This window comes from Arachis hypogaea, chromosome 15, assembly GCF_003086295.3.
Source record: "Arachis hypogaea cultivar Tifrunner chromosome 15, arahy.Tifrunner.gnm2.J5K5, whole genome shotgun sequence".
Taxonomy (NCBI): domain Eukaryota; kingdom Viridiplantae; phylum Streptophyta; class Magnoliopsida; order Fabales; family Fabaceae; genus Arachis; species Arachis hypogaea.
In genome coordinates this window covers 3,171,336-3,188,596 of record NC_092050.1, presented here as the reverse complement: position 1 = coordinate 3,188,596, position 17,261 = coordinate 3,171,336, and the positions used below count along the sequence as shown (strand labels likewise).

Here is a 17,261-nt window from a genome sequence, read left to right as displayed (position 1 = left end):
TGACTCATAAATTAATTAGTATTATTTTTTTATAACTGAAAATAATTGTAAAATAATTAATTAATAGAATATACCAATTAAATAATAATAAAAATAAAAAATTTAATTCATAATTTCACAAAATAATTTTTAAAAAGATAATTATACATATAATAAGAGTACATAATAAAAGTACAGTATTCACAAAAATATATAGTATGTATTAAACCATATAAATAAAGACTAATTTTTTTTAACTTATTCTCATTTTTTAAATTCAAAAAATGATAAATAATTTATTTTTAATAAAAACCAAAATATTTTTTATACTTACAAATTATTGAACCTTTTATTATCTATTCAAATTATATTATTTTAGTTAAATAAATTTTATCTTTATAATTAACTCAAATATTAGAATATTATCTTTATTTTTATAATTTTTTATTTTATCTAAATTCATTTTTTATATTTTTAGATTTAATTTTATAAATATGTGTTAATGTTAGAATATTAAAAAATGATACTATACATTAATAAATTTATTTAAAAAATTAATTTATTTAAGACAGAATAGTCATGGTACGTTAATGTAAGCAAGAAATACAGCTACGAAAAATATTGTTTGTAGCAAAAGATTAAATTTTAGCCACTGTCGTAATATTTCGTGATAAATAGAAGACACGCTCATTTATTTTTATCACGATTTAGTGTTCGTAGTTAAAATTTGGTGACTAAACACCGTTTTTGTGGTAGTGATATATACCACTATATCTTATTCTGAATTTCTTTTTTAATTTTCTTTATAGTTTAAAAGAGCAGAGAATATATAGTATTAAGGATCAGCTACATTATCATTATTTAGATGCTCATTTGTTTATTACTTTATATTATAGGTGAGGATTCGTCATTAACATTTTTTTTCCCTTCTAAATGTTCATGTAACTCTTGTATGTAAATGTAAAATAAAGTGGTCCTTTCAATTTTGTCCGGCATAATGTTTCCTTTCTTGACATGAAGAAAAGCATCATAGCACAGATAGAAACAAAGTTGAAATTCAACAAAACGTGAGAGATAGAATGAAAAATTAAACTAATTTTCCATATGCATAAAATTAGGTGAAGAATGATTGCTAAGAAAAATAAAAAAGATAAATGGACTATTTTTGTGTATATTTCTGTTAAAAGATTTTTTATTTTGCATATAAAAAAATCAATTTATAAAGAGGGAGAAAAAACAAATATATCATAAAAAATATAAAAAAATGTATACAAAAGGTAGTGTGATGAATATAATTTTTTCTATTAATAACAGAATGTGTTTGCTACAAGTAATGGATACTTGTTAATTAAGTTTTTCTTCTAACTCATCAATAAGAAAGATCATATTAAATATAAAATAAATTAAAATATAATATAATAAAAAGTTAACAGCATATAATTTATGGTATTTATTATGGTGTCTAAAAAATATTTTCTAATTATTAAAATAAGTTAAATAATTAATTTTAAATTTAAAAATATTAAAGTTAAAATATTTTAAAGTTACTATAAAAGATAATTTAGACAAAAATTACACGCAAAACAAAAAGTACCATAGAATTGACCATAATTTATAAAGTAAATAGTCAAATTAGTCCTTAAAGATTACTTGTTTTTTAAATTGGTTTTCGAAAGAATTTTTTAATCAAATTCGTCCTTTAAAGATTTTAAATTAGTCATATTAGTTTTTTCGTGACTTTGTTTATTTATGGTATCAAAATTTGTTAATATAAGTATATAACACGGTTAAGTAACATTCTAACCAATACACACTAAAGAATCTTAATTGACTACCAACATAATAAGTTTATGAAATTAGATCAAATCTAAACTTAATTTATGGAGAGAACTTGAGACATTAAAATTCCTCAATTTAGGATTGATTTGATCTAATTTTATATACTAATCATATTAATAGTGAATTAAAATTTGATAATATAATAACAAAAGTAAAACCACATATCTAATTCATCACTAAATAAGTAAGTAAAAAAAATAAAAAAAATTTCATCATCTCTATACTTTAGTATGTGGTGATTTCAATGAATCAATTACAGCAACGTCAAATAATTATTGTGGTTACTTTGGTGAATTGATTATGGCAAAACAAAGGAATTTACAGTTTTCTATGTTAAAAGATGATGAATCATTATTTTGCATTTGAAAAAACCAAAATAATGCGTAGAGTTTGAAGAAATAGGAAGGGGTATGAAAAAAAAATGATGATCAGACCAACAAATTAAACGCCCATTTAGTTTCTAATAAGATATAAAAAAATTTAACAAGTGTATGTCAATTTTACAGAACTACGAGGATAATTAGACTTCTTAATTAGATTTCTATTCATTTCTCATTAGGAACTATAAATATATATTTTTACTAACAAGAATTTGAGTTATATTATCAAAAGAATTCGATTAAAATTTACGATCCAATTTGACTATAATTCTTTGAAAGACAAAAAAAAACTCCATGTTTCTATTGTGGAAATTGCAATGGTAAAACGGTAGATTTTTTTAGTATGAAATTGAAAGCAGTGATATATTTTAATACGATTATTTTTTATATTTTTTAAAATTGTAGAATATATACAAATCAAAAGTTATAATTTTTTACCTTAAATTTTTTAATTTTTTTAACATAAATTAAAAAAGATCTGACAGTCTAATTTTAAAAATTAATTTATATATCTAATAAATTATATGTTCAATCTAATTTTTACTTCTCTACTTTAAATGATTCCACATTTGAGAATTACACTTCAACCATTCACTTTTTTAAAAAAAAAATCACTAATATTACTCCAATATTAAAATCAAAAAATTTTGATAAGAAAAAATCTAGGAATCAGTAATTTTATTGAATTTTAGCTAGCATGTAATCAGCAGAAAAAGATAAGTCATTAGATAAAATTTTACACTAATCTCATACTATCAAATTATCATTAATGACTAATTGATGACTAATAATCACAAAAATTACTTTCCTAACATTACTCTCCCGCTAAAAACTGGAGCGAATACTTAGACATATAACAATTTATTGTGGCCTTACTAATTTGAGATAGATGTCAGCATCAATTTCATTGAGAATGTATCTTGGGCTTCATAGTTGTTAGTCATTTCTCTTTCCATAAATAACAACACCATACCTTCTCCCTCCTCATTCTTTTCTTTTTCTTCACTCTTTTGGGACTATACAAACTAGCAAGGGGAAACAATCATGGTCCCAAAACCCATCATTGTAACTACACCACCCTCATCATCACCCTCAATAACCCCACCTCTCCCTCTCAGAAACATCTCCACCGTTCAAACCCAACAAAACCCACAAACCCTTAACACCACCACCACTACCGCACCACCACCGCCACCACCAACAATAATAACTACCCCTCCCTCCAGAACAACCAAACCATCACCCTCAAAACTCCCCCCTAGAAGAAGAGCTTCGGAGTTGTCGCTGCCAGGGTTCATCTTCAACGCTTTCGATGACGTCATCAACAACTTCATCGACCCTCCATTGAAGCCTTCCGTGGACCCAAAACATGTCCTCTCTCACAACTTCGCACCGGTAGACGAGCTTCCACCAACCCAATGCGACATCGTCGAGGGATCTCTTCCGCCCTGCCTGGACGGCGCGTACATCAGAAACGGCCCCAACCCACAGTTTCTCCCGAAGGGACCGTACCACCTCTTCGACGGCGACGGCATGCTCCACGCCATTCGCATCAAAGAAGGCAAAGCCACACTCTGCAGCCGCTACGTCAAGACCTACAAGTACACCATAGAGAACGAAGCAGGTCAACCTCTCATCCCCAACGTGTTCTCCGGCTTCAACACACTAATGGGCTCGGCGGCGCGTGGCTCCCTCACGGCGGCGCGTGTGCTGAGTGGACAGTACAACCCTGTGAACGGCATTGGGCTGGCGAACACAAGCTTAGCTCTGTTCGGCAACCACCTCTTCGCTCTCGGAGAATCGGATCTTCCGTACAAGGTGAGAGTGACGGAGACTGGCGACATCGAAACGGTGGGTCGTTTTGACTTCGAGGGGAAGCTGGCGATGAGCATGACAGCGCACCCGAAGATTGACAGCGAGACCGGAGAGACGTTTGCGTTCCGTTACAGTCCGATTCCGCCGTTTCTGACGTACTTCTGGTTCGATAAGGAAGGGAGGAAGCAGGCGGACGTGCCGGTATTCTCAATGACGAGGCCGGCGTTCCTGCATGATTTTGCGGTGACGAAGAAGTATGCGTTGTTTGCGGACATACAGATTGGGATGAACCCGCTTGACATGATCTCCGGTGGGTCTCCGGTGGGGTCGGATCCGTCGAAGGTGTCGAGGGTGGGGATATTGCCTCGCTATGCGGTTGATGAGTCTCAGATCAGGTAACTAATTGCATGCTTTTCATGTCATCAAGCGCTGAATTTTCGTGCGGAGTCAATTCTTTTTTCATCAAATTTCTTTTATATTTATCTATATTTAAAATTTTAAATCATATTTTTTTTAAAATGTCAAATTCAAGTGCAGTTAGTAATAAAATTTGTTAGATTATAATTTAATTAAATTAATTGTACCTAAAATTTGTGTATCAAAAAGAATATTTTTCATTGCATGTAAATATAATGAATTGAAACTTGCAGGTGGTTGGATGTGCCGGGATTCAACCTCATCCACGCCATCAACGCATGGGACGAACCTGACGGAGAAACCATCACCCTCGTGGCCCCCAACATTCTCTCCGTCGAGCACACCCTCGAGAGAATGGACCTCGTCCACGCCATGGTTGAAAAGCTCACCATCCATCTCCCCACCGGCATCGTCTCCCGCCAGCCCTTATCCTCTCGCAACCTCGACTTCGGCGTCATCAACCCTTCCTACGTCGGAAAAAAGAACAACTTCGTCTACGCCGCCGTCGGCGACCCCATGCCCAAGATCTCCGGTGTCGTCAAGCTCGACGTCTCCAGGAAGACCAACTGCACTGTCGCCTGTCGGATGTTTGGCGACGGATGCTACGCCGGCGAGCCATTCTTTGTGGCCAGGGATCCGGAGAACCCTGAGGCGGAGGAGGACGACGGGTACGTGGTGAGCTACGTGCACGATGAAAGGAAGGGAGAGTCGAGGTTCTTGGTGATGGATGCAAAGTCACCGGAGCTGGAGGTGGTGGCGGCGGTGAGGCTTCCTCGCCGGGTGCCTTACGGGTTTCACGGGCTGTTCGTGAGGGACGCTGACATAAGGAAAGCGTCGCTATCGTGATCGAGAAACGTTAGAAGATATTATAATTTTTTTTGTTAATATTTAAATTTAAAATATAAACTAAAATATATAGTTAGTTTATTAAATTAAAAAATTAAATTAATAACTAAAAATTATAAAAAAAATAAATTTTAATAATTTTTTAGTATTTTTATTTTTTATATCATAAAAAATTGAAACGGTTAATTAACTATAAAAAATAAATTAATTTGATAGTAACAAAAATGGAATATGTTTAAATTATGGAGGTTCAATGTTTATGATAAAGAAAAATTAGTTTAAAGTAAAAGCAAGTGGTATCCGGTTTATTGAAATATCTAATATCGAATAATGGACAAAATATTTCGTATCATAGTGAAGTAGCATCATTAGGGTTGTTGATGAATGAATCGACACATCACATTAAAGTAGTTTGTTCTGTTGTAAATCTATCCATCTTCGTTTTCTTTCTTCCTTATTGAATGGGGGCAGGAGTTTCACATTGTATTAGTGGGATAATAGTGAGGTTTGTACTCACACACAGATGCTAAATGTACATAGCACATATAATTAAATTTTATTTTTAATGTGTATTTTATATTTTTAATTAATTTTAATAATTAATTTTAATATATATTTAATATAGTTGATCGAAACTAAATTCTATAATTTCAATATAATTTAAAAAAAAATAAATTCTAGTATATCTATATTTATGATGGTTATAATAATTATGCAAGTATTTTAAAAATTAAAGTCATATTTTTTTATTTTAGTAATATTTTTTTAAAAATATTATTTTAATTTTAACAATATTTTTTAAAATATTATAGCTATTATAGCCACCATAATATAGATATACTACAATCATCTTTTTTTTAATATAGATAAATAATTTTTAATCAGCTAATTTTAAATAACTGTAATTAATAATTAATAATTTTATATTTTGAAAAATAAAATTTAAATAATCAATAATTAATAACAATTTAAAAAATAAAGTATAATTCAAAAATACTTATTAACTTATTTAACAAAATAGAGTTATTTTTTGAAATAACTCATATTAATTATCTAACGAAATTATTTTAAAAAATACCAAAAAATTGGCCGCAACAATAAAGTGCCATACAATAACGTAGCTTTTTTTTTAATACAAGAAATAACGTTTTATTCATCAATAACTTCAAACGCGAAACTTACAAGTAAACATAGATCTACAAGAAATAAACATTTTCTATGTTAAATTATAAGTTGAGAATGAATAATTTTAATTAATAGAAAAATAATATAATAGAATAAATATTTTTTAAAATAGATGTAAACCTATTTCAAATTTAGTGTAGTTCTTCCGAGGACGAAAACTTTTCTTTGGTGAATAACTGAATACATGAAACTCTCCAAAATCTATATGATCTGTAACACAACCATACTGTCTACAAAGAAGGGGACAAAAATTACTACAAAAGAGAAAAAATAAAGCAAATTACAAGTGATGTTTAAATACCAAATTAAAGCAAATGCACACCAGAGCAAAAAGAAAAATTAGAACAACTCTAATAATAAGATATTTTTTGGATATTATTTTATTTTTATAATAATTAAATTAATTTAAAATTAAAATTTGTATTTGATATAATCTTTAAAATAATATTAAGATCAGTAAAAAGAGATAATATTATCTTAAAAAAAACTAATATAAAATATTATATATTCATTAAATTTAATAAATAAATATTGTAATTTTATTATTATAATATTGTTAAATTAAAATGAGACTAAATATGTATTGAAAGACAAATTTTACATTGAGTCTGAAATTAATTTTTATAATATATAATTTTATAATAAGTATGTGATATTTTATAAAATTTAAAATAAAATTAAATTAAAATTAAGTATTGAAAATGCTAAATATTCGAGAAGAAGAAGGAGAAAAGAAGAAAGGAAAGAGTATTATCACATGTGTATTAAATGAACATAATTTATTATTCATATCTCTTCTTTTAGGCTTTTAGTAATTATTATTTCAAATAAGTAGGGGTGTACATGATTCGGTCCGATCTGAAGACTCGGTCCAATTTCGAACACTTTAAGGGTTAATTTAGTGTGATTTCATCGAGTTTAGGGTCGGGTAAAGATCTCAAAAATAGATTCAGTCATTATTTCGGGTCAGGTCCGGATCATATCTCGGGTCACCCGAATTCGGCCTGGTAGTCCGGTTATTATACACAATTAATACTTTGTGTTATTAGTGATTGATGATGACTATTCTTATGTGAAATTTAAATATTGTAAATATTAATATTTTGTGTTATTAATCATTATAAAATTATAAGTTAATATTTTATGTTTAAAATGTATAAGACTTTAGACTAATGCATAATATTGTGTTATTTGTAGTGATTTAAATATTTGGTATTATTAGACAATATTAGTATTGATTATGGTTATGCTTTAATTTTAGAGAATGATTGGTTCTTGTTATATTTTTTAAGTGAATTTTAAAATAATGGTTGGAGATTATGTAATTTTTACATGCTAAAGACCCATTTTTTATCCGATCCAAAGTTGCGTAGGCTTTATCGAATTTAGGATCGAGTCAGAATCTAAAAATTAGACTCAGTCTATATTTCGAGTCGAATCTGAATTAAACCAAACCCGATGTGGTCCGACCTATATACACCCCTGTAAATAAGGACTAAATACAAAGATGTAAGCATTATGATAGATGCCCGTTATGGATTTTAGAGGAAAAAAAAATCTAGGTTTTATATACCGAAAATAGTAAGCCATTATTAGTAGAATGTATCTTTATATATATTAAATGAGAGATTGAGAGGAAGATGATAATTAAGATGCCAAACCTTAAAATAAGCATTCAAAGACGAAATGATTATTTTCTAGGACAGTTTAAATTTTATGTAAAATGTACTAAAAAAGTTTTTGAAAATATTAATGAACCATTCTCAGATAAAGGTTGATTAATATAGTTTTAAACGGTGTAACAGATTTTATAATTTTGCTACGTAACCAATAAGTATTCTATCAATTTCTTCCATTCTTATTTATAATTGTGTTTAATGGAAGTATTTTTTATGGATGTAAAAATATTTTTTTATAGCGATGTCTAATAAAAGTGTCTTTATAAATACATTTTTTAAATATGTCTCTTTATACATGTGTCTTTTAGTAGATATGTCTTTGATATTAATTATTGTTGGTAATAAATTGACAGATAGTATATTGGTACCCTATATTTTTCCAAAATTTTATTATTATTAAAGCGAAACCCGCGCATAGCGCAAGATGGTAAATTAATGAGAATATCTAGTATATTTTTAAAAATATTATATTATTTAAAAATTAATTAAAAAATATAAATTATTATTAAATTTGATGTGTTTTTTACTTGAAATATTTTATAATACAAAATTTTTTTATATTGAAATTATATAGAGCTATATCTTTATTTTGTGGTTTTTATTTTTATATTTGTTTTAATTGACAGACTTAGACTTAGTCTTTTTATATAGTGTTTGTTTTTTTTTTATTTTTAGTTATTGTTGGAGTTGTTTTTTTTTTTTATATGTTCTTATAGAGACATATGTTTTTTGAATTGTTAAGTTGTGTATACATTTTTTGATTATTTTTTCTGTTCCATTTTTGTAGTGGCAGAACTTGAACAGAATTATTGAGGGAAAATTTTTTTAAAATAAAATTATATAATATTTATATTAATTATTGTTAAGTTTGTTACTAGTATAACAAAAAATAAATAAAAAAGTTATAATTATAAAAAAATTAGACTATTATAAACCATGAAATATGTAAAAAAAAAGTTATAGTTAGAACTTAAAACAATAAATATTAAAAATTATAATATTTATTAAATATTTGAATATATTTTTTTAGAGAAAATTCAATTGAAAAAAGAACGAAATATAAAATAAATACTAAATTCAATATATAAAAAGTTGCCCGATTTATTAAAGACTTGTAAATTTTCTATTAGTTTATATAAATAAAATAAAATAAATATTTATTTAATTATGTTTATATTTTGTCTAATGTAAAAAAAATTTTAAAAAACCAATAAAATCTAAAATAACACTAACTTATATTAAAAAAAAAACTAAATAAATAAGTTTGTAGTTGGATGAAAATAGTGAATAATAATAAGATTGTGTTAGTATCAAATATAAATTTGTTAAGTTGTTAAGCCCATTCTAGCAGTTGTCCATTATTAGTCAACATACATATTAAGTTTAAAATAGAAAATATGTTGAATGAATGGTAAATATAAAAGTTGAACACAAGTCATTGTGGCTAGAAAAATATAATGCTAACTAATTGAACTAATTTCATTTCTATCTATATACTACTTATGTTTTTATAAAATATTTAGGAGGGCCATAGTTCTATTGCCCTAGAAAAGTTCTGTCATTGTATCTTTGTATATAATTTAATGTATCTTAAATTCGTCTATTTTTTTTTATTTTCTTTATTATTATGTTATCTAGGTTTGATGATATTAGTATTGGTAAAGTTAGTTCTTATAATAAAAAAGAATTTATTATATTACCTGTTTTATTTGTTGTAATAAGAGTTACATTTCGGTATTTTTTGTTGGGACAAATGTTTTTATAATAGTGTATTGTTGAGAGCATAGTTAAAATCATTTACTTTGACTTTAAATATAAGTGTGAAGTTGTATAAAATTTTCAATTAAGATAGTACTTGAGTATCATTAATATCTTGGAGTGTAATTAGATTTAAGGTAATCATGTCTAATAATTTTTTTGTTTCTCTATTAAATAACACAAAAGTTATTATAGCACTTTTAATCTAAAACCTTTAATTTAATTTTGAATCTATAATAATTCTTGCGTATTCGTCCATAGGTTAAATTAGATGTTATTATTAGAGTAATTGTTGGAGATTCAAATGGTGGATATGCAAGTATGATAACATTTACTTGCATTGTATTATTTGATCTACATACCAAAATTGATAACATTCGAGATTACAGTATAAGTAATAAGGGTAATTTTTTTTTATAAATTTGTTTTAAAAATAAAAAAATTCATGGTTTTATTATTTTTTTATTTTTAATTTTCTAAAATTTGATTAATTGATTTTTAAACTTTGTTAAGTAAGCAGATGTGTTGACGTGGCATCATTAGAGAAACAAAAATGCCTTAAATTTAATGTATAAAAATTTTGATATCAACTTTGGTGAGTGTGTTGCCTCCTATACTTTTTCTTGCCGACATAGCTACGTTTGATTATTTCGCTGGTTGCGTAAAATGCTTAAATGAAGCCAATATTCAATTGAGAATTTCTATAAGCAATATTTTCTGCTCAATTATATACTAAAAGAACAACCGGTAAAGGAAAAAAAAAGAGGGCAATACATTGCTGTTGATGGTAGAGACAAAGATGTAGTTCTTTCTTAATCAAATTTTGGTGACTTCATCCTTATCGTTCAATAATGACCCGTTTTGTTGTCTTGGAAGTTTTATTATTTTGTTGTCTTGATCTATAATTGCCAAAACCAGAAGCAAATCCACTCTTCCACGCCATGTTCATTCACCAATAATTGGCTCCATTTAGACCAAAAACACTGTCCTTATACACAGCACTAATGTTGTATGGTGTAATTGAAATCATATCCAATGGCTTGTTTGATGTATAACATGTTTGTGTACTTATAACTCCTCTCTGTGGTTCATCTTTCCAAGTCAATACTCATCTATGAAACAAGGGGAGATTCTCTAATCTCTATAGTAATGGCACCTAATTAGTCTAAAGAATGGTATTAACTACAGAAAACAGCCATGAATTAATGGATCTAGTGAACTATGTTAGCCATTGATGCTTGAGTAGCACCACAAAAGCTACAATGCTGAGGCAGAAATGGAGATATCAAGCAGCTATAAATCGTTCCCCGGTTCGAGTGCTTAATGGAAATGGATCCTTTATAATCTGGAAAATCCGAATTGACCATGTCAAGTGTAAATTTCCGCAATTGCTTACTTGGCATGATCAATTCAATTTCTCATTTGGAATCAGTTCTTCTGGCTGCTGCTGCATCTTTAGCTCCACTTTTCTGCAAGACAAAAATCTAAAAAATGATGAGAAAAATATAAATTCTTTTACCCATAGAAAAATCGCCAGAAAAGATTGTTTGCTTGCTTTACTAATCACTATTACTTATGTTCCACTATAAGGAAGTAAGTATAGAGAAATATGTTAATGTAATCATTCATACCAATCAATGTTAATGTCTACAGAAAATGATTCCCTAAACCTTCACGAGATGTGCCTCAGCCACCGAGGAATCCAGGTCTTCGCGAGATTGTGACCTCCTACTCTGCAGCCGCATCTGAGTTCTGTGGGGAGACCAGAATGCGCCCATAGTATTGCTGTCAAACTGCATCTGCCCTAAACTTGTCGATGAAAAACTATGCGAAAAGCTACTGGCTGAGGGGTACAAGGAAGATTCCATAAGCTGGATGCCACCACCGTCATCACCAAGACCACTACCAAGGGCAAAAGGGCTACCTTGTGAGCATGCGACGGTTGGGCTGAGTGGCATCTTTATTCTTCCATCCCCTGAAGACTCGTAGGCATAAACGACTTTAAAGCTCAATTATATAAGGACATTGTGAACAATGCAAATAGAGTGCACAAATCAGCCCATGATAGCAGTTTTGGTTATAAATGACTCTACAGAGCTAAAATCATGCCTAAAATATTTGATCAACACTTGCGACAACTGCAGCTGGGATGCATAATGAGCAGACACTACATAGTGACTAAGTTATAACAGTAAAAATTTAGTGCAAACATGATCAATAGCATTGTTTGATCTATGTAGCTGATCCTATCCAATTGGATAAGACTTTGTTGTTATTGTTGTTTTAATATAATAGTAAGAGTCTACCACTTATACCATATCTAGTACTAAAAGTCAAAAGTAAATCTAAAAGATAACAATTGACAACTCGATATGCATCTCAATTCTCAAACACGTGTTGAAAAAATAGTTCATCAGTTTATCTGGTAGTCAAAATCAACATGTATTTAAATAGCTTACCAGAGTTGATTGGACTCCATCGCTGGAACTGAAAAGGAGATGGGATATTCAAAACAGAAGCACTGGAAACATTGCTATGTCTGAAAATGGGAAGATATTTCCTCCGGAAGAACCTTGGTATCGAATTGCCAACACATGATAAAGCACAGAGTAGGATAATCAAGGAAAGCAACAAAATGAGAAAAAGAACAAGGGGATTTATCTTCATTGGAAGCAATTCCAAACCACGAAACCCAAATCCGGTGGAATATGCTTTCCCTGCTTCCAACAAGGCAACACCAAGAGTCCAAGTGATACTTCCAGAGCCAACAGATATTTGGTCATCAGTAATGTGCAAACCTTCTCTCAGCAGTGATGCAATGTATGGCGCTCTAAAGCAGTATTGCTCGATAAAGGGTTGAGGGGCAACACTTTTCTTTGCAACATCCCATTTCTTCCCACAAAAAGTCCTGCCTTTTTCAACTACATCATCAAGTGTGGCCTCAGAACTCAAGTTGAAAAATCTATACACCACATAAAATCCAGAAATCACATAAAAGTGGCCATATGGGCGTGGGAGATTCTTGCGCAAAGCACAAGGTTGTACTCCACAATCAAGTGCTGCACCGATATTGGACCATTCGGCCAAATTGACAGCAATTTTTGCAAGTGCATTACATTCTTGCCAATTCGGAGCACCAACAAGCACTACTGAAGTTCCTGATGCTCCTATCTTACCCAATTGTTTCTGATTACCAACAGGATTTCCACCTCCTTTGTTACCGAAAGAACAACGAGGGCAAAAATATTGTTCCTTGTACCCAGCTTGCAAGCAAGGATGTTTGAGCTCTCTCTTTTCATTAGCTATGCCGGCATTGGCAGATGATCCGAACTCTCTCTTAAAGAGATGCGCCACAGATTTACCAAATGCCTCATTAAGACCATACCCTGGGAGAGAGTAAGCAGTGAGATGATGGCTCACTGATCCCATCCGAACATACAAACTAGTCTCATTATTCAGCTGCTGATCACTCTCAAATGTTACTTGCAATGATGAGCCACCCAAATCAAGCGCACCATAAGTTGCCTTCCTAGGTCTAACACCCAAGATGCCACTATAATAATTAAGTGATATCCATCCAAAATAAGCCTCCTCAGTACCAGATATAGTCTTAACCCAATCCTTCTTACACAAGAAAGGAGATTGCTTTAACACAGACCAGGCATTATCTAGCAGCCACTTCGAGTCAGCGCTGGGGAGTCTCCGGACACCTGCGGTAGCATAAAGGAAAACCGAAGTACCCCTATGAGCATGTGCCGGTATCTGCTTCTGCGCCCAGCGAATTAATGGTTTCAATGCACCCTTCAAACCAGTAACATTATTCACCAACTTATCAAGGCCAGGCTCAGTTTCCATTCTATCATACGCACGACCACTCTGAGAAAGTGGCTTTTTCTGCAAACCACTCCTCAGTGACTTGATAACTATTGGAAGACTATTATATTTCTTGTGCTGAATGGAAGCATGATAAACATAAATCCTATTCCCGGTGCTACCACAATCAATCACAACAAAATACTTCCCAGACCCTTGACTCCAATAGGAATAAGCAATCACCAAAACCATGTAAACTATAAAAAGGAACAGCGTAAGAAAAATTGCAAGCTTGATGGCACTGACCCATTTCTTGCGAGAACAGTTGGCAACACTTTGAACAGGCTTCACCTTATGAAGTGGTTGCTTCAAATGGGTTGGAAGAACAACACCGGTGACATCATCAGCAACATGGCCACGTTCAGGACCAAATTGGGGGTACGAGGAGAAGTCCTGAAGAGAGGAAGAGACTCGCAGGTTGTTATTTTTGGTGGCTGCAAAAGGCAGAGAGAGTGGGTATGCAGAAGGAGAGGAATTTTGGGTATGCAACAAAGTGGATAAAATTGCAGTGATTTTACTAAAGATCATGTCTTTTTGATGTGAAGAAGAATACCCACTTTTGATTGAAGAGGTTTATGGATAGGTGGTGGTGGTGGTGGTTGAAGAGCGCAACTGCATAGCATTTGGTGGCACAGGCATAATAGTGCGATCAAATAGAAGGGAACAACCCAATGCGAAGATTGAGTTGAACCCCACTGAGATTTTGTGATGAATTGGAAGAATTAGTAGTCAAAGAGAGATTTTTAGACAAAACGTAAAAAGAGGGTAGAAGTTGGTTGTGGTGCAGACATGAAAAATGAAAGAGAGTTTGAAAGGGAAAACTGAATGTGGAAATTGAAAGAGATTGGAAGGGCAATTAGGAGAAAGTTTCAGAAAAGGTGGTTTTTTATGGTCGTTGATTAGGTCGATGACGCAACAGAAGGTGCAAGTGCAACTGCAAAACTGAGGAAGATGACCATTGTTTTTTCTTTTTTGGCGTTTTCATGTTGGTAAAATTAAAACTCCCCCTTTTTTTTTGTCAAGAACTCCCCCCTGTTTTTTATATTGTTCCTGTCACTCATGGGCCTAATGGGCTTCATTAATTACCAATTTAAACGGAAGCCCTTTTTGTGGCTTATTTTTTTAGATATTGTAAAATGAAAGGTGTAATACAATATTATGTAAATTTAGTATAGTACACTGATATGAAATAGATTAATGTAAGAATAAATTGTCACTAATAATTTGAGCTAGTGACAAAAACTACACTTAATACGTGAGTAACAATTTGATAGAGAAAAAAATTTTCTGTTTAATAAAAATAAGAGTAACGTTTTTTTGGAATCAATGATATGAAAAAATTGATATTTTTATTTTTATTCAACAACTTCCAATTGTTGATCAATAATCTGACTATTTCTGACTTTTCTTTTTTTTTTCTCTTTACTCTCAGATCGTGATTAACGAATTGATTAAATCTTGTATAATAATTTATGTAAAAATCGTTATTAATTTTATACATGTACATTACACACTTAAACTCTTATTTCCACGTATTATATTTATGAAAAAGTATAGAGAGCCAATGGTCTAAGCGTACAATGTGTACAATAGAGGTTTAGGAAGTATTAGAGATATGACCATTAGTGTTACATTGTCCTGTCAAGTTATGTTTTTGGAATGAGTGGGTTTATGACATGGTATTAGAGTTCTAGATCCGAAAGGTCAAGGATTCGATCTTTGGTGAACTCCAAAATTAACTTAAATTTTTAGGATGAGTAATTTTATGACATGAGATGTTTATTATCCCTGGTATTCGAATGGTTATTCGGATGGTCATTGGCTCCCTAGCACTACCCTATCCTTATTTGATCATCATATTAAAAATAAAAGCGACTTTTTGTGGTGATAATTTGAATTTTCTATAAGATTTGATTGGATTGTCCTTTATCATAAGGACAGATTAGGTTTTGTGTTATCATAGACTACGACGAATAATTTCGTAATATGTTATACGATGAGCAAGTAAATCTCTTCTAATCAGTTTGGCAATATATTATAAGAATAGGATAGAAAATATTGTAATATTCTTAATATATTATATATTATTAAAATCAAATTTTTTCAATTAATAACATAGTTGATCTATAATATTTTTTGATTTATTTTATTAAATTTATTTAAATATATTAATTAATTAATTATTTTATTTGATCATATTAATTATAACTAATCAATTACGCCAATCATTTAATTTGAATAGAAAAATAAAATTAATGTTATTTTAATTTATATTAATTTTTTATTTTATATATTTTGATTAATAATTTTTAAGGGTGTCATAATTAATTATTTATTTGATTTAATTATATTCTTTACGTTTTAATTTTATTTTTAATTTAAAAAATTAAATGATGAAATAACATTAATAAAGATTATTGTATCTCTTCTTTTTTTTGTGTTTTTGGCTTGTTTATCTTTTTGTAGGGATCATATTATATATAATGTCATTTATGCATAATAAGTAATTAAATATAAATTGTATCATATTTTTCTTAATATAATTTTATTTATCCATCTTAAAATAAAAAAATATTATAAATTACTTTGAACCAATAAATTTATCATCGTTATGACGAGATATTATGCATTCATATTATCTTAAGCAGTTTTGTAAGTGTTTAAACTAACAAAAAATATAAAATGTACAAATATTATTACTTCAACTTAAAAATAGATAAAATATATTGGTAAATTTTAATAATGTAATGTTGATCATGCTACTTTGATTCAAAGAATGAATATGATACTATAATATAAAATAATTTTAGGTATATTTTAACACAAATAGTTCTTCATACTATTTTTTTATTATGATAATAAAAAATATAATTCAAGTAAATTTTATCTCTTGTTAGATTATAATTGTTCAAATCGGTTTTAATATAAAAATAAGAGGGTGTAAAGTTTGAGTTATGAATCATGATAAAATATTTACAAATTTAATTATTAATGTCATTTAAAAAAAATATTTAAAAAGGTAGGATTATAATGTAAATATTTTAATTTAATCACAAATTATATATTATTAATAATAAATAATTGTTATACTTTAAAAACAAATAAAATTATTATTTACTAATTTTATTATTTTCAATATTAAAAATAATTAAACTTTAAAGTTAATTAATTTATAAATCTTTTATAACAAAATTATTATTCGTGATTCTATTTAAAACATTAAAAAAAATTATTGGGTAAAGTATATTTTTTGTCCTTAAAGTTTGAAAAAAGTTTTAAAAATATTCCTAAATTTTATTTTGTTTCAATTTTGTCTCAGAAGTTTTAAACATACCCCTAACGGCTAATTTTTCAAAAAATTTAAGACCAATTCAACAACAATTTCATGAGAATAACCATTAATACAAGCAAATCAAGCATAATTTTCATGCATTATTGTTAGATTGGTCTTAATTTTTTTGAAAATTTAGGCGGTAGGGGTATATTTGAT

General features: G+C 29.5%; 2 protein-coding genes across 3 annotated transcripts; one reads left to right on the top strand and one right to left on the bottom strand.

The window, feature by feature from the left end:
* The first annotated feature begins 3,051 nt into the window (after nt 1-3,051).
* Nucleotides 3,052-5,848, top strand: LOC112747607 (probable carotenoid cleavage dioxygenase 4, chloroplastic). Its single transcript, XM_025795708.2, has 2 exons — nt 3,052-4,408; nt 4,664-5,848. The coding sequence occupies exons 1-2, from the start codon at nt 3,243-3,245 to the stop codon at nt 5,274-5,276; spliced, it is 1,779 nt and encodes a 592-aa protein (XP_025651493.1). The 5' UTR covers nt 3,052-3,242; the 3' UTR covers nt 5,277-5,848.
* A 4,998-nt stretch (nt 5,849-10,846) lies between these two features.
* LOC112747606 (probable apyrase 7) lies at nt 10,847-15,013 on the bottom strand. Of its 2 annotated transcripts, none has more exons than XM_025795707.3 (3): nt 12,358-15,013; nt 11,530-11,873; nt 10,847-11,382 (listed from the first exon to the last, which is right to left on the bottom strand). In XM_025795707.3, exons 1-2 carry the CDS (start codon nt 14,297-14,299, stop codon nt 11,563-11,565), a joined length of 2,253 nt encoding a protein of 750 aa, XP_025651492.1. In that variant the 5' UTR covers nt 14,300-15,013; the 3' UTR covers nt 10,847-11,382; nt 11,530-11,562. The 2 variants fall into 2 exon arrangements, with proteins under 2 accessions (XP_025651492.1, XP_025651491.1); XM_025795706.2 differs by having other exon boundaries at nt 10,847-11,367.
* Nucleotides 15,014-17,261: the final 2,248 nt, after the last annotated feature.

What these genes read in the sequence shown, in the direction of transcription:
- LOC112747606 (XM_025795707.3), bottom strand. Translation starts at nt 14,299, where the DNA reads ATGATCTTTAGTAAAATCACTGCAATTTTATCCACTTTGTTGCATACC. An exon ending in ATGGAGTCCAATCAACTCTG is followed by an intron (nt 11,874 to 12,357) that starts GTAAGCTATTTA and finishes ACGAGTCTTCAG; the next exon opens with GGGATGGAAGAATAAAGATG.
- LOC112747607 (XM_025795708.2), top strand. Translation starts at nt 3,243, where the DNA reads ATGGTCCCAAAACCCATCATTGTAACTACACCACCCTCATCATCACCC. An exon ending in GTTGATGAGTCTCAGATCAG is followed by an intron (nt 4,409 to 4,663) that starts GTAACTAATTGC and finishes TGAAACTTGCAG; the next exon opens with GTGGTTGGATGTGCCGGGAT.